The 18,080-nt window shown below is 32.9% G+C and overlaps 3 protein-coding genes across 5 annotated transcripts; 2 read left to right on the top strand and 1 right to left on the bottom strand.

Annotated features, from left to right (window-relative positions):
- The first annotated feature begins 7,476 nt into the window (after positions 1-7,476).
- LOC8262851 (sugar carrier protein A) lies at positions 7,477-10,503 on the top strand. 3 transcript variants are annotated; one of them, NM_001323706.1, is made up of 4 exons: positions 7,477-7,722; positions 8,654-8,973; positions 9,070-9,696; positions 9,777-10,444. In NM_001323706.1, the coding sequence occupies exons 1-4, from the start codon at positions 7,578-7,580 to the stop codon at positions 10,251-10,253; spliced, it is 1,569 nt and encodes a 522-aa protein (NP_001310635.1). In that variant the 5' UTR covers positions 7,477-7,577; the 3' UTR covers positions 10,254-10,444. The 3 variants fall into 3 exon arrangements, with proteins under 3 accessions (NP_001310635.1, XP_025013906.1, XP_048227472.1); XM_025158138.2 differs by having other exon boundaries at positions 7,595-7,722; positions 8,700-8,973; positions 9,777-10,503; XM_048371515.1 differs by having other exon boundaries at positions 7,595-7,722; positions 8,569-8,973; positions 9,777-10,503.
- Positions 10,504-10,974: 471 nt separating this feature from the next.
- LOC8262850 lies at positions 10,975-11,789 on the bottom strand. Its single transcript, XM_002523492.4, has one exon. It carries the CDS (start codon positions 11,736-11,738, stop codon positions 11,223-11,225), a length of 516 nt encoding a protein of 171 aa, XP_002523538.2. The 5' UTR covers positions 11,739-11,789; the 3' UTR covers positions 10,975-11,222.
- Positions 11,790-13,655: 1,866 nt separating this feature from the next.
- Positions 13,656-16,213, top strand: LOC8262849 (chromatin-remodeling ATPase INO80). The gene is made up of 3 exons (XM_002523491.4): positions 13,656-13,811; positions 14,351-14,575; positions 15,633-16,213. The coding sequence occupies exons 2-3, from the start codon at positions 14,393-14,395 to the stop codon at positions 15,942-15,944; spliced, it is 495 nt and encodes a 164-aa protein (XP_002523537.2). The 5' UTR covers positions 13,656-13,811; positions 14,351-14,392; the 3' UTR covers positions 15,945-16,213.
- The last annotated feature ends 1,867 nt before the right edge of the window (positions 16,214-18,080 follow it).

Genomic DNA, 18,080 nt, shown 5'->3' with positions numbered 1-18,080 from the left:
TAACTCGTGATTTGAATTACAATGTTATTTTCTCACCATCTTCAGTACAATTTCAGGATCGAGTAACAGGGAAGATGATTGGTGAAGGACGGCTAGAAAAAGGATTGTATTACCTTAACAACCCAACCAGCCAATGCCTCACTGCCTCTTCCAATCAAGGCATGTTGATGCATTGGCGGGTTGGGCACCCATCTGACTCTGTCTTGAATAAATTATTTTGTTATAAATTGAACTCTAGTTGCTGTGATGTGTGTAAATTTTCAAAACATACTCGCTTGCCTTTTTCTTTATCTTCCACTGTCTCTACCAAACCTTTTGAATTAATTCATTATGATGTTTGGGGCCCTGCCCCTATTAAATCTTATGATCATTATAGATATTTTGTCACATTCATTGACGACTATTCCCGCACTACTTGGATCTTCTTACTCAAAGGAAAACATGAGGTCTTTAAATATTTTCAAGAGTTTTTCATTTCATTCAGAATCAATATGATACAAATATTAAAATCTTTCGGTCAGATAATGGTACTGAGTATGTCAACAAATATTTTTTTGATTTTTTTAAACAAAATGGTATTCTGCATCAAACCACGTGCATTAACACCCCCGAACAAAATTGAGTTTCTGAAAAAAAAAATCGCCATCTTCTTGAAGTTATTAGGACTCTGCTTTTTCACAATCATGTCCCTAATATCTATTGGTCTGATGCCATTCTCACTGCTACTTATCTAATTAATCGATTACCAAACGTCACCTTACAGAATCTAAATTCATTAGAAATTCTGAAAGGACACAAAATAGAATTAGGGCACATCCGAGTCTTTGGATGCGTTTGTTATGTCCATGTCAAACACTATCATAAGTTTGACAAAAGTTCTGTTAAAACCATTTTCTTAGGGTATTCCTCTCAAAAAGGGGTACAAATGCTACGACTCCTCCACTCACAAGACTTATGTATCTCGCGATATTTCCTTTAATGAAAATGACTCTTACTATCATTGTTCATCTCATATTCCTTTCACACACACTCCTTTATTTCCGCACAACCTTGTTTCTTCTGATTGCAGCCAACCGGCTCAGGATACTCCCCCCGAAGGGGACTCAGAACCAAATATCCCCTCAAGTGCAATTCCTTCAAGGGGAGAAAGTGACAACACCGAGGATTTAGAAGATGGATCTAAAGCTACTCAAGAAGAAATTGCCTTGAGACGATCAACTCGATAGACTCGCCCTCCCGCAAAACTTCGAGACTATGTGTCTCACCATGTATCGTATCCAATCCAACACTTCATCACATATGACAACATCTCAACCACATACCGGGCCTACCTAAGCAATATTACAGCTCACACCGAACCCACATTCTTTTATGAAGCCAACACCGACCCAAAATGGTGTCAGGCCATGAAAGAAGAACTTCAAGCCCTAGAAAAAAATAACACATGGGACGTAGTGCCTCTACCACCAACAAAAAAAACCGTAGGGTGCAAATGGGTATACAAGATAAAATATAAGTGTGATGGGACAGTTGAGAGGCACAAAGCTAGGTTAGTAGCTAGGGGATTCACTCAAACATATGGAGTTGATTACCATTAAACCTTTGCTCCCGTTGCAAAAATGAACATTGTTCGAATTCTATTATCTGTTGCTACTAACCTAGGGTGGAACCTTTTTCAAATGGACGTAAAGAATGCATTCCTTCAAGGAAACCTAGAAGAAAAAGTTTACATGACTCTTCCCCTCGGCCATAAATCTTCATCGAATTCCTCTCTGGTATGTAAACTAAGAAAGGCAATTTACGGATTAAAATAGTCTCCAAGAACATGGTATGCCAAACTAAGCCTCTTTATTTTGAATATTAATTTCAGTAAAAGCACCTTTGATTCCTCTATGTTTGTCAAGCATACACACATATATACTATTGTTGTCCTTGTATATGTTGATGACATCATAATAACAGGAAATGATAACCAATAAATTGAAAAGGTCAAACAAAGTCTAAAAAGGGAATTCGATATTAAAGACTTAGGTCAACTGTCATATTTTCTCGGAATAGAAATGGCCAAGTCAGACAAAGGTCTGTTGCTATCTCAAAGGAAGTATGTCCTTGACCTACTAAAGGAGACAGGGAAACTAGGAGTTAAGCCAGCCAACACTCCAATGGAAACCAATGTCAGACTTAATTTAGAAGATGGTGAGTCTATCTCAGACATAGGCCAATATCAGCGTCTGGTAGGGAAGTTAATCTATCTAACTGTCACAAAGCCTGATATTGCTTATGCTGTAAGTATGGTAAGCCGATTCATGCACGCACCCCGCACTAGTCACTCAGGAGCTATCGACAGGATACTTAGGTATCTCAAGGGCACCCCAGGACAAGGAATCTGGATGAAGAAAAATAACACTAAAACCATAGTTGGCTTCTCTGATGCAGATTAGGCAGGACGCTGTGATAGGAAATCAACCACAGGTTTTTGCACCTTCGTAGGAGGAAACTTGGTGACTTGGAAAAGCAAGAAAAAAAATGTTGTGGCAAGGTCAAGTGCAGAAGCTGAGTATCGAGCCATGGCCTCTACAGCCAGTGAACTTACCTGGATCAAACAAGTCCTTCAGGACTTAAAAATCGAATGTAAAGAATCTATGAAGATGTACTATGACAATCAGGCAGCACATTGCATCCAATCCAGTGTTTCATGAACATACTAAGCACATTGAAGTGGATTGTCACTTCATCAGAGAAAAAGTACAATCAAGGGAAATTGAAACACCATTCGTCAGAAGCCAAGATCAGCTGGCCGATATCTTTACAAAAGCCCTCAACAAAAATAGTCACAAAATCATTCTCAGCAAAATGGGTTCGATTAACCTCTACGAACCCATCTTGAGGGGGAGTGTTGAAGACAGTAACCTGAAGGCAGCAGGAAAGAGAGCCTCAGACACTGCACAAGCAGAAAAGCCTGTGCAGGGCTACTCATCACAAGCTCTAGGAAAATAGAGCAACCATCCCTGTGGCAGGGAATGGTCACTTCAACCTTCCCTAAACAAAAAAGGACGTTGGACAGAGTTTATAAAGCAACCGGTATAGATTAGATTACCGTTGCACCTCATGTATATACATTCACAATCATCAAACAATATAATATCAGAATTTATAAAAAATATATACTCTTCATTGATCACAGAAAATCAACACTATACATTATTTTTACAGAGATTAATCTTCAAGATAATGGCTCTTGTTTTCATGGCATATACAAAGTCATCAATAGTAACGGTAATAATAAATAATAGGAAATTAGTTTAATAAAGCTAGAACCATTCAAGCCTTTCCAACTGGCCATCTCTTACTAGCAGGGGAAATTTCCATGATCTGAAAGTGATGTAGCTATAACTTGTTGTCTTTCAGGTAAATGCTTATCTTAAAATCAAGAATGTGTCTTGGGTTTTAGATAAATTCGTAATCTTTTAATGTTACAAAAAAGAAAAAGAAAAATATCAGAACTTAGAAATTGAGATGCATAAGCTGACATATATATAATTACACTCCAAGCCCACTTGATAATTGTTACTTAATTCAATCTTTCTTTGACAAATCAAAAGAGATTTCACTTTCAACACTAAAAAAAAAAAGGCACATTTAATGTCTTTTCTTTTTCTGCTTTTCCAAGGAATTGAATATGCGATGGAAATAGAGTTTGCAGTCAGATCTGTGATGAATGAGGTGCTGCAACTGTCGAGGGCCTGATAATTTTATTTTTATTTTTTATTTTGACTGTCAAAGGCAATTTGAGTAGGTTAGGGTCCTGTAATTTGTTATGCATTTGTTATGCATTTTACACAGTTTGAGTAGACACTTTTGGGGAGTTAGTCAAGGGCCTGTTTGGCATTGCTGTTAGAATCTGCTATTGTTGAAGAGAAAAGTATTCATAGAAAAAGCTTTTTATATATTTAGTAATTAAATAAAAAGTAATTTGGTACGTGTTGTTGTCATGAAAATGACCGAAAAGGACAAATGGCATGCAAGTAAAATATTTGATCATTCACTATAAATAATTAAGTATTTATTTTCATAATTATTAAACTTTTTTATGATAAATATCAACTATGTAAAATTTATTAATTTAATTTAATAATATTAATATGATAAAAATATTAATACAAATGGTAAATTCATGAAATATAATATTTAATTATGTCCAAATGTATATTTATGCTCTTAAATATCGATCATTTAGTCAGTTTAATATTTTAACTTTTAATTTAATTTAATAGACACTTGAATTTATCTTTTTATGATTTTTTTTAACTATCGTTGATGTATATCATCATTCAATATCTTCACATATATTGCATGAAAATATTTAAATATTACTAAAACAATATAGTTCAGACCTATGTTATGTTAAATTAAAAATTAAAGATGTTTAGATATAAAAAATAAAAATTTAAATCTCTGTTAAAAAAAAATCGAAAGTTAAAGTGAATAATCGATATAAATTTAGCGAGCATAAATATGTATTTAACCTTTAATTATCTAATAAAAATACAAGACATATAATAAGAATATTGGTAAGATACAAAAATTTCTTCTTTCATTTATTTAAAATATTCCATAAATGAGATAAAATGTGTTTTCAATATTAAAATTAAAGTAAACATTTTTTTTGATTGATTATAATAATAAAAGGACAAAATTCAAAAAGCTACCATATGGTTTGATATTTTTATATTTAAGGGACAAATATTTTTTTTATCAAAAAGATATGTGTTTTATTTTTTTTAACATCTAGATACATTTAATATTTTTCTCATTTTTGACCATTTTATATATATTCAATATTTTTCTCATTTTTAAGATTGTAAATATTAATAGAAATAAAAATATTCAATAAAATAAATATTTTTAATTAACTTAGCATCTATAAATAGAAATATTTGATAAAATAAATATTTTAATTAACTCAGCATCCGATTAGATTTTTTATGATCATAATAAGTTATTAAAATATATATCTTTTTAATTTAATCAAATTTAAGAAATAATTTTTAGATAAAATTTTAATATATTTTATAAATTTCTTGATGCATTATTAGATATCATATAGCTTATAAAATTATAATTTAATAATAGTTCATATTAAATATATGTAAAACTATATAAAAAATAATAAAAATATAAATATATATCTAAAAAATAGTAAAAAAATAAAACACGTGATACTCATTTGATACAAAAAATATCTTCATCTCTCAAGTGAAAGAAAAAAGTCAAATAATGGAGTAATATTTTAAACTTTACCCTATAATAAAAAGTTGAAATATTTTAACTAATGGTAGAATTATAATTATGTTGGAACTAAAGACATTTTTATCTTTTTAATATTAAAAGAATTGCTGATGGGTTACAACAACATAGTTTTGAAAAAGCATAGAAAATCTAGTAAATTGTCCTCTGATTTAGCTTATTTTTATTTTAGGACATGTAATTTACTTTTTATCATTTTGATACTATATGAATATGACTATTAATAAATAACGACTAAATTATATAACACTTTTAGTAAGTATTGACGCGGCAGTTGAAAGGACAGTGGCTATTGCGTGCCACATTATAACCTCTTAACATTATTATATAATTTAATCATTATTTGCTAACAGTCATATTTAAATGATACTAAAATTAAAAAAAAAATACAAATTCAAAATAAAAATACCTTAAACTATAATATAATTTAATAAAATTTCCCTTTTTTTCCAAAAAAAGTTGGAAGAGCACTTTGGTGCTGTTCCAAAACCTTGACTTTGAAAGGATGAAACACAACTTTCATCTTTAACCAAACAACTTTATAAAAGTGATTTTTGGTCCACACCTGCTTTTTTGTCCTTGAAATGTTTGCCAGTTATTATTATTATTATTGCTTTTCAGCTCGTTTTGTTGAGGTATATTTGAAGTTTTTTTCTTTTAAAGACTTTTGCATACTGACGAAAAATAATTATAGAAAAGCCAAGAATTAATATATACCTATAGTCGATAAAATTATATCACCACATATATAAATTATTATTTCTAAATCTAACATGATGTTGATATAGTCATGGGACACCTAAATTAGTAATTCTAATATTGATTTAAATCATATAAAAATTTGAAAAATTAACTCTGGAATTAAATCTTTTATCTAATTAGATTGTAAGTTTTAAAGTTAAATATATTCAATTTTTTTATAAAAAAAAAATATATTTCACATATATAAAAAAATATAAGAGATATTTATTAAAAATAAATTAAGTTATGTTTGTGAAAATATATAATAATAATTTCTTCAATCTGAATAACTATATAATTTTCTTATAAAACGTTATTCTCAGTAGCATCCTAAATTTTTAAAATAATTATATCAGTAATATCATATTATATATTTGGATTTTAATTTCACATTGGAATTGGTACTTACTAGACAAAAACTATTGGAATAAGTACAAGAATAACGAGTTATATCTTCAAAATATTTAATTGTAATATAAAAAAAAAAAACATATGATGTGCTAATTTAGTATAAATTAAACTTAAGGGATATATATAGTAATTAACCCTTAAGAAAATAAATGCTATTGACTTTCTATACGATTGCCCCTCCAAAAGTCAATCTGCTGACCAAATGCCAAATCCTAAATTGGATCTCTTAATCACTGAGATAATTATTAAACTAATCTCTTCACTCACTCTCATTCCTACAGTTACCAGCATTAAATTAATCAAAGCCACAACTCCTCAGTAGTTATTATATACATGAGTCGTTCTTGATATTTCATGAATAATTACTATGGCAAAACCAAACATCACAATAATGAATTTATTGAGTTATTTTACAAGAAGCCTTTTACCTATGAAATTGACTAATTCTTTGTAAGTAAGGGAAAAAAGAGAGAATGATTTTTGCTATGGAATTCAAATTGTTAGAATCCAAACAAAGAAATTGAAGTGTAAAAATTTTGGAACTTTTCTTTTTAATTGATATAATCCGATAAAGAAAAAGACTTGAATTTAAATCTCAGGAAAATTAAAGAAAAGAAAGAAAGAAAATTTGGTCATTTGTTTATAAATATCCAGCTCATACCATTTGTTGACGCATCCAACTCCTACCATTAAGAGACATTATTACTGCATGTTCTTGTTTACTAATTCAGTAGATAAGAGAGAGAGGTAAGCAAAAAACTTCATGCCCCAAATCATTGTTTGTAGAGATTCTGCTGCATCAGCAAAATCAAACAATTATTTGGAAGCGCTAGACAACAAGTTCAATTTTCAGATCATGGTCACCATGTATGCAGAAGAAAGATCCTAGGCCCACTTGTTTTCTCTTGCCGAGAATCGCAGAACATTTTTTAAATCTCACTTGTGTTGAGTTGGGGGTTGTTCTCTCTTCATTCCAAGGCAAAACCGATAAAAAAATAAAAATAGAAAGAAAATGATTTTAGCCCTCAAGACTTGAGGAATTTGTACGTATTTCTATTTTGCTCTGCTTTTTGGTTGAGTTTTCTGAGGAACAGAAGGGAACAGCAGGAGCTTTAAAGATGGCAGGAGGGTCCTTGGCACCGGCCGGTGTGGCCAAGGAAAGAGCAGAACAATATCAAGGGAAGGTCACCTTTGCTGTGTTCGTTGCCTGTATGGTTGCTGCTGTTGGAGGGTCGATTTTTGGATACGATATTGGAATCTCAGGTACTTTTTTTTTTTTTTTCTGTTATCTTTCTTTTCTTGAAATTGAAGTTGATAGAAGGAATTTCTTCATTGTTGAATTTTGATAATAACTATGTTCTGAGAGTGAGAATCTACCAAGAATCTACTTGTTAGCTTTCCTTTTTTTGATTAGGTGAGAGCTATGTGTCAAAAGGAAATGATGAAATATAAAGTTAAAAAGCAAAAGGTGCAAAACAGTCATGTTGAATTTGTAAAGTTGAGTATTTGGTAGGAATGGAATTAGAATCACAGGCATCTCTTACTTTGTTTTAGATACCAGGCAAAGGGAAATGATAAACCAAGACTTCAAATTACCAAATGGAGCCTTACCCTTCTTATCTATCACTGCAATTACGATGATATTCATGGATGTAATAAAACAATTCATAAAGAAATCATTAATTGGTATAATTACTATAAACTACAGGTAGAGTTTCTAGTCTCATTTTTCTGGGAAAAGGGACGGGTGCTTTTTATTTTTCTGGCTCTTGCATTCAAGTACGAAACCTCACTTCTAAATCTCCTGGCACTCCATAATCAAGTCTGCATAAGCAAGGACTAGATTTATGTCAAAAGATTATATTCCTTGTTATTATCAATGTGATATTTGCCATGTTAGATTTTATTTCTTGAAGATTTCACCTTAAGTTGATGTGATTTTTCGTGCTGGCTTGAGAGCATTGGGGTTCATATAGTTCTCAAATCATCCTTAAAACTATAACCTTTTCCATGAATAGAATTGAATTTGATTGAGACAGAGGATGCTATGTTAGTTCATTCTGAAAAATCTGACTTCTCATCTTCTTAATTACCTTATGCTACAATCAGAACGCAATACTGTACCCAGCAATTATGATTTCCCAATGGATCACTTCAAAAATGAATGTTCAATTCCAACTTCAATTATTAACAGGAGGAGTGATCTCAATGGATGCATTTCTTGAAAAATTTTTCCGTAGTGTATATTTAAAGAAGAAGCATGCACATGAAAACAACTACTGCAAATACGACGACCAAAGGCTGGCAGCTTTTACCTCTTCTCTCTACCTTGCTGGATTGGCTGCATCTCTAGTGGCAGGTCCTATTACTAGAATATATGGTCGCCGTGCAAGTATAATTTCTGGAGGCATTAGCTTTCTTATTGGTGCAGCCTTGAATGCCACAGCTATTAATCTGGCAATGCTCCTCCTAGGACGGATCATGCTAGGTGTTGGCATAGGATTTGGGAATCAGGTACTTCTTATTATGTCCCAAGCTAATTATTATAGGCAAAACACATTCGATGCTCTAATATAGTGACTAAGCTCTTCAGTTGCATTGGTTTTGAAGGCTGTTCCACTATATTTATCAGAGATGGCGCCTACTCATCTTCGAGGAGGACTGAACATTATGTTTCAGTTAGCAACAACCAGTGGAATCTTTACAGCAAATATGGTAAATTATGGTACTCATAAGCTTGAATCATGGGGATGGAGACTCTCACTGGGACTAGCAGCAGCCCCAGCTCTCCTAATGACAATAGGAGGATTACTTCTGCCCGAGACACCAAACAGTTTAATTGAACAAGGATTGCATGAGAAAGGGAGAAATGTCCTGGAGAAAATCAGAGGAACCAAGCATGTAGATGCAGAATTTCAGGACATGCTAGATGCGAGTGAATTGGCTAACTCAATCAAGCATCCCTTCAGAAACATTCTTGAGAAAAGGAACAGACCGCAATTGGTTATGGCAATTTTCATGCCAACGTTCCAGATTCTTACAGGCATTAATATTATCCTCTTCTATGCTCCCCCACTGTTTCAAAGCATGGGATTTGGAGGAAATGCCGCACTCTACTCCTCAGCTGTGACTGGAGCAGTTCTTTGTTCCTCTACCTTCATTTCCATAGCAACAGTTGACAGACTAGGTAGAAGATTTTTACTTATCAGTGGAGGAATACAAATGATAACATGCCAGGTAAAATATTCATGACTGATAAGCATCTCAATAACGCTCAACCCAAAATAACTACACTCATCATTGCAATTGTGAAACAGGTAATAGTGGCTATAATCTTGGGAGTAAAATTTGGGGACAACCAGCAACTGTCTAAAAGCTTCTCAGTGTTGGTGGTAATTATGATTTGCCTCTTTGTTTTAGCTTTTGGATGGTCATGGGGTCCATTAGGCTGGACAGTACCAAGTGAGATATTTCCACTCGAAACGCGATCAGCTGGACAGAGCATTACAGTAGCTGTAAACCTTTTCTTCACTTTCGTCATAGCACAGTCTTTCCCTTCACTTCTTTGTGCATTCAAGTTTGGGATATTCCTCTTCTTTGCTGGTTGGGTTACTGTCATGACCGCCTTCGTTTACATCTTCCTGCCTGAAACCAAAGGAGTTCCCATTGAAGAGATGATATTCCTATGGAGAAAGCACTGGTTCTGGAAGAAAATAGTGCCAGGACAACCAGAAGTTGATGATAGTAGGGAAAGCATGGAAATGGGTGAAGCTGTTGCAAGCAGAATTAAGTAGCCCCCCTTCCATAAGAATTTCTCACCTCAAGAAGAATTTCCCATTCACAGAGATGCTTTTCTTTCATGCCAGAAATCAGAAATGACTTGGCCAGATAGCCAATTGATTATGCAAATATTTTCCTGTATGTGAAAGGGCAAAACCTTTTATGCAATGATGCCCTCAGCATCCTGTCTAGCTTTCCAGACTCGCTCTGATATGTTTAAAGAAAGAAATGAATTGACAAATACATAATCATTAAAAAGCTCTAGCTGATCAGATTCACTGTTTGTGGGTTTGTACAAAAAAAAAAAAGGAAAATAAGTAGAAGACAAGAAAAACCTGTAATCGCATATAGCCTGCATATCACCAATGTGCTCGATCCAGCCACTCAGGCTTGAATTTGACCAGTTTAGAGATAAAGCCGGATGAACCTATATCCATTAAACAGTAAGGATGCTGCAGTTGATGTTGTTAACAAAATCATCAACGAATTTACCACCAATCCACCGTTACTTCAATATGAATAATTATAATAATAAAAAGAATTCCAATCCAGATGTGAATTTGAATTTACTTCTGGAGACCTCTCTTTGGAACCCGATTCCACCCTTCTCGGGTCAGGAAGAAATCAGGAACAATGAGGAGAAGGTGTTACTTATACTGCTTAACAACCTAACCTGTAGGGTACTTTTGTAACACCCTTCAATGAACACCAAAAAGGAAAATGACACAGAGAACATAGTACTAAAGATTGAGAATTTCATTGCAAAAGCTACTATAGCAGTGGTACAAACTACAAAGTAACTCTAAACAACGGACAATAACAGCTAGAGAATATTTACTAGAGAATAAAAGAATATACAATAAGAAGAATCCCTAATTTCTCTAAAATTCATTAGTCAGCTCTTTTTGCGCTCAAAATCCTTTCCTCTTGAAAAAATACAGGAAAGACCATGAGCTTCTAACCAAACTTCAGTTTCTTGCTAATCAATCCAAATCAAGTCTCAACAATCGCCTCAAATCACTCGTTGCCGTTCCAATACACCTCTTCCCTAAAAATCCGGGAACCGGAACAGAACTCGGCGGCGGCGACGTTGCTGCAAAACCCGATCCTGCATAAATCTCATTTATGCTAAGCCTAATCTGCTCCTGAACAGTCTCCGGGTCAGGTCCTAGCCTATCTGTGGATCCTAAAATCAGATCCGGATCTTTTTCTATCTTCATGATCATTGTCGGATGCTTACGCTTCTCCTTCTTCGACAAGCCCCGCTTATCGACTTTCGCTAAAGATTCGCCGCGTTTCAAGATCTTAACCTCGCCCATGACAAAGTTTCTGGAAGGAAACTTTGTAACCATCGCACCAGATCTGGATCGGTGGTGGTTGAAAGCCTGAGGATTTCGCGGGGGCTTGCGGCGGCGAGAATCAGAGAAATTAGGGTTAGGGTTTCGTATTCGAGAATTGAAAGAAGTCAGGTTTAGAGTTTCATGGCGTAAGGCAGGCATCCTTGCTGTCTTGTTTTCAAAAGGAAAAATTCTACGTATAGTACTGGGGGGAGGGTGCTGTTGATATTTATAGAGAAGGTTAGGATTCCTACATTATTACAAAATTGCACCTATGATCTGGATAATTTTACATGAGTGCGGATAAGATAAATAACTGATTAAATAAATGGAACAGTTGATTTACGTGATTTCGAGGAAACCACACGTGTTTAGGTATGAATGGTGTCTGGCTCGATATCCTCTAGGACACGTGTTCATATTATCAACCGACTTCCGTTGGCCGGTGGATTTATGAATATTTTATTATCATTGGGGTCCACCAGCAAAATTTAAAAACGACAACAGTTGGTATTCAGTTTTGCCGTTTTAGCAATTTAGCTCAGCTGTAAATAAAAAGTAATATTTTTAAAGACGGAAATCATAGTTTAATTTATGATATTTGAGATTTTAATTAAAATGCTGTGTGATTAATTAATGCTAGACTTTTAAGGAATTTAAAAGTTAAAAAGAACTTATTAATCAGATTAGTACTCTATTAAAATTTTATGATATATGTACAATAAACTATTTATTTTAAAAGTGAAATTTCCATATTCTCTAAAAGATGAGAATTAATTATATAGTATTTATATCGAAAATTTAAGTATTGTATACGTCGCTGGTCCGATCTTTTGTAAGAGCTATGCGTAATAACAAATTTGCAAAATGAATTTTTAAATAAAAGTCAAGAAGATTTTATGAAAATACATTTTCGTATAGACGATGTAAAATATATATTGGATATTTTAGAAATAGAAAAAAATTTGCAATTTAATATTTTTACTTTTTTAGAATTTATGTCATTAAAATTATATATTCAAACTCTTAAATTTTTAATCTAAGTGTCCTATTTTTAATTTTTATTTGTTTAAATAAGGTTAAATAGTTTTTAATTAGACTGGGAATAAAATATAAATATTGAATGAAAAATACAAATTTCATAAAATATATATATATATATATACAAAGCTCATAAGAAAATAAAAAAAATAAAAAATTTCACCTAAAACCCAGATAACCAAAACCATAATTTGAGCACAAATATCATAATGGGTGGCTTAAAAAGAGTTGTTTGTTCAAGTTAAAAACTTTGGAAACCATAAATAAATTCTCATGTTATTGCTTATAACCACGTAAAGATTAGAGAATCAATGTTACATTTTTCATGAGAGCTTAAGGTGCCAACTTTAATCCGAATGTCATATACTCTTAAGCATAAGATAGATAATGAGGAGGCCAAAAGCAAAGATACACCTCAATATATATATCCTACATTTGTTTCACAATGAATACTACCAAGCAAACTGAAAGGAAGAAAATGGTAATAGCTCAAGCTTTGTCTATTATTGTCATAATCACGATTAATAGAAGCTAATAACAAGTCATAGCCATAACTACGATGAACGTAACATTAGCAATAAATTATTGTCGTAACAATATAAAATGATGAATTTTATATTTAGTTTCAGTTTAGTTACGATATTCCTATATAGGGTATCACTATAAATAAGTTTTAAAATAAAATCGAATTAATTTAATGAATTAATTAAAACTAAATATATTTTTAAATAATAGTTGATACGATTATGAAATGCTTAACATATGCCTTGCTTTTTAAGAATCTATTCATTGTGCTTGCTAGGATTTGTCAACTTCAATTCCTCACCATTTTGCATGTTCCTCTATCATATTCTTATTCCATTTAGAAATTAGCTTTACTCTTCACTCTTGTTACCATTTTATAAGCTATTTTAGCCCTCAAGTGATCTTGGTTTTGACATTGCTTAACAAATAACCTTAGAAGGGGAACAAAGCTCTTCCTTTACGAGTTTTTCATTAAAAGAAATTCCGATATTAGAAAAAAGCAAATACACAAAAGAAGTAAACGACAAGTCGTGTGCGCGTTCAACCTAATCCAATAACTCTCCGCCCTTTTATTTCTAGCAACGAGAGGAGAAAGGGTTTAAGGTATCAGAAGAACCCATCACCGCCACTCTCACCGTTACTCTCTCTCTCGCCCTTCTTCTTGATCAGGTGCTCTTCATTTCACAAGATCTGTTTCCTTACTTTCTCTTTCAATTTATCATTTCCTTATTTCAGTTCTTCCTTTTTATTAGTTTTGTGTCAATAAAATCTACAATCTTGATCTGGATTTGTTAATTAGAACATTTTGCCCACAAAACCTATACTACTAAGAATCCCTGATTTTCTGTCTTGTTAGCTTAAACATCTTTTGGTGAGCGAAAGAAGCGTCGTTAATATCAATGAGTCTTGTTTTCTAGAATTTGCTTGATTGCAGCTGGCCGAGCTGGTTGGCTTTAGTAATGCCAAACAGTAAGTTATACAGCTGCATACATTTATTTAGGGCACAAAAACCAGCTCTTCACTGATGGAGTTTGATCAGTGCAAGATAGTTAGTGCCGTAGATTCATATAGGTTTATACTTGAACTTGTGTGCATGATTTAATTATTACTTTTTTTTTAATTGCATTTAGAAGTTTCAGGGAAATTATATGAATGAAGATTGTGTTTATTTCATCTAATAAAGATTTATTTTAATTTTTTTTTTTCAGTTATCTAGTTCAGTTTGTGGAAGAATATAAAGAGTGAAAAAAATGCCTCTCTATGATTGTATGCTTCTCTTGAAGCCTCATATACATAAGGAAGCGGTGATTGATTTGGTAGCTCGAGTAGGAAAACATGTTCAAAGTAGAAACGGTGTTCTTACTGATATGAAATCTTTTGGTACCATTCAGTTGGGTTATGGTATTAAGAAGCGTGAAAACAGATATTTTCAGGTGATAATTTCTTCTGCTGTAATATGCTATAATTTATTGTTGTTTTCTGATTTGTTGAGTTGCTCCCTCTCTCTCTCAAGTACCGTGATGAAGTAAATTATGCACACATTCTCTATTACGAGTTTTGCTGGAGGTACATGCTTAAATTGCTATAATGCACCAATCTTGTGCTTTCCTATTATTTTAGAGGGCGGTTAGCTCATATCATATGGTATGGAGCAGCAGTAAAATCTCAAAGTCTAGTGTTACACGAATAAACAATATATATCTTTTATTAAATGAGGTATGGTTATTTATAAGCATGACAAGGTTTAAGTTCTTTTTGGTATGTTGTGGTTAAGTAAAATTGTTGCTGTACATGGATATTGTGACTGAGGACATTTGTCCTTCGGTTTAGGTTTTTATAATGATGTCAGGTGTTGGGGAAAGTACTGGTGTAGGTTCTAGTAAGTTAAGACACCTAAAAGAAAAAATCTTGTGACAGGATACAAGAGTTTTAATGAGAAAGATGAGGGCTGGAGTCTGATAGAAGTGTTTTCTGGAAAAATGGAAAATAAATGCAGTTAAGCTATGCTCTCTGCACGTGTATAAGAGGCTTCCATTTACAGTTACCTGTGAAATGTAAATTTTGAATTGATGCATCTAGTTACTGTAGATGAAAACCTGGTGAATTATGTGAAATTGAATTCCCTGATAATTTGCACAAATACTGAGGTTGGCCTCTCTCCTTCCCCCTCCATCCCTTGAAATGAGTTTCTGTTGGGTCTCCTGTAATTTAGTTTCATGCAACTACTCTCCCAGAAAGCTCTCTTCTTGATCTGATTTTTAGGATAGGTAAAGAAAATGTCTCCACTTGTTCCTAAAATGCAGTTAAAAACTGGATTTAGGCTGGCCCAGCAGCAAAATTTGATGCTTAACTAGACTGTTGATATTTGCATGAATCAAGCTATTTAAAGTTGATTCATTCCTATTGGGTTGAGAAAATACTTATTTATTGGCTTTCAGCTTTTTGAAGTTGATTGGTGAAATGTATTCCGTTTCTGTTATGCTTGTTCAGGGACAACTGATGCAAATGACAATGATGGCCACTCCCAACATCAACAAGGAGCTGCACTACCTAAACAAGGAGGACCGCCTGCTGCGGTGGCTTCTTGTTAAACACCGAGACACAAAATATGGGTTGGATTTTATGGACGAGAATGATGGCAAAGGTGAGCTCAACAAACTTTCACCATCTAAGTATTGGGTTGACATTGCTGGCGATAAAGACGAAGACGAAGACGAAGACGAAGACGAAGACGAAGACGAAGACGAAAATGATGATGAATATGACGTGGATCAAGAGGAGAAAGAAAGAACGATGAGTTAATAATGGATTTAGAAATTTGGATCTTTTTTATAATATGCGAAGTGGTAAATTTGGACAAAATCACAGTTGCCGGAATGAGCAACTGTAGTTATGTTCCAGTTTTGAACTTCATTTCAGAGTTCTGCTTGCATTTGTGCAGAAATTATCTTCAGGTTGATCAGTCTCATAAATCTAAGTGCTTGCATAATGTAGTCACATATATAGACAGCAAACATTCGATCCACCCATGTTTTTACTCTGTCTATGCAGTCAGATGATCGGTTCAAATATATTGTGAGAACTGAGAAAGCACGTTACTCGGTGTATTTGGAGACCTTGAGATGTCCTTCTACCTAATGGAAGTATGCAATTTAAATGGTCTTTATTTCTGGAAATTAAGAGGTTAAGACACGCTGAAAAAGGCATTCATGATATGCATAATGCATGATTCTAGAGTCGAAGAAAGTGGGCAGTGGCTGGTAAGGCAGACCCGTAATTTTTCAGGCTGGTTCAGTTCTTATTGGTTTGGTCGCGTCATTTTCTTCAAGAACTTGCGCATTAGCATAGAACAAAAATGAATAGCACCATTAGTTATTTTTCTTAGAAAGAACACTGGCAGTGTAGCTGGCCTGACCCTTTAAAAGAGATTGTGATTAGCTATCTGTTTTACATACGTGTTCTTCAAAGATGCCATATGTATACAAAGCAGGTAAATCGATCTAATCTCACAGGGTCCCAATTGCTCATTTGTCAAATCACTTGGGTTTCTCAATTCCCATTCACTTTGCTATATTGTGTCATTTTCCTAGTCTGGCCTGCAGATTACATTAAAGAATTTGCTGCCCCACCCAACCCCACCCCACTTACCGTACGTGGCTACAATTTGTGGTCAGTGGCATTAACAACATATCAGTGGATGAAATTTCTTGTCGCTCGTCGAAACTGAGTGACCTAAAATTACATTCGAATAAGACTTCATTTTTGTATTTAGTCCCTTTAACATTTTCTTCACATATATTTGAATAATCTAAATTTAATAAAACTTGACATGTATTAATAAATATTTTTAATTAAAATAGTTTATTTTCTTTTTTCAGCATCAGACAAAACACAGGTCGCAATCTGCTTTGTACAAAGTAAAATGTTTTTGACGCTCCAACTCAAATCTCTTCTACAAAAACAAATCTTTATTACTTTTGGGTGTTGCATCTTTTGCATGAGCATGCAATGAGTTTACTGAGACGAAATGGTACATTTCACATCACTTGCTTACGAATTAACTATTGTACCATGAAAAAACAAAAAGAAAAAGAAAAAAAAAAAGGACTCCATAAAGTACAATTTACACTAAATCATAGCTAATGGCGACATGAAAGCAAAGCCAATCCCCCATTTTGTTGATTAATACTCTTCTTGACTTGGTAAATTTTTTTCTAACGACCGCTTTCTATTAAAACTAATAAATTAATAGAACAAGACTTTTTCTCCTTTGATCACATTCTTTTAGGTATTAAATATTAATTTTTTGGGTTCCTACTTTTGTCTCAAAAAAGAATAGTTTCTTTTAGGTATTGTCTAAAATTATAATTTATTTTATTTATTTGTTTAGTAAGTAATAATTAAAAATATCATTTATTGATTGATATAAATCGTATACAATTAATTTTTATTTTTTATATTTTAAAATTATAATTTTTATAGAAAGTTTAATAGTGATAGATATTTTTAAAAAATAATGATAAAGTTTAATAATATTAATTAAAATTTTATATTTCTTAATCCGGGTGCAAATTAAATTCTAATTCTTATAAATGGCAAAAGAAAAAAATTATATTAAACGATAATCATAATGAATTTTAATTAATAACCATAGATCACGAATGAAAAGATCGAAACTCTATATTTTTTAAAATTTTACAGATGAGATAAATCAGTATTTTATTTTTAATTAACGTCTAAATTAAATAGAAAAAGGTTTATGAATTAGCTAAAGGGTAAGTCATTGCATGAATTTGTCCTAAAATAAAATTTTCAACATAAAATTAAAAATAGGAAAATATCCAAAAACGCGCTGTCAAAATCAAAGGCGAAATTCAAAAGAAAGACCACACACACTGTTCCATTATGTTGACTATTAGGCAGTTACTTGGACCCACC

The sequence above is a fragment of the Ricinus communis genome, chromosome 3, assembly GCF_019578655.1.
Source record: "Ricinus communis isolate WT05 ecotype wild-type chromosome 3, ASM1957865v1, whole genome shotgun sequence".
Lineage (NCBI taxonomy): Eukaryota > Viridiplantae > Streptophyta > Magnoliopsida > Malpighiales > Euphorbiaceae > Ricinus > Ricinus communis.
Note: the sequence above shows the minus strand (reverse complement) of the source record. Positions and strands in the feature narration are given on the sequence as shown.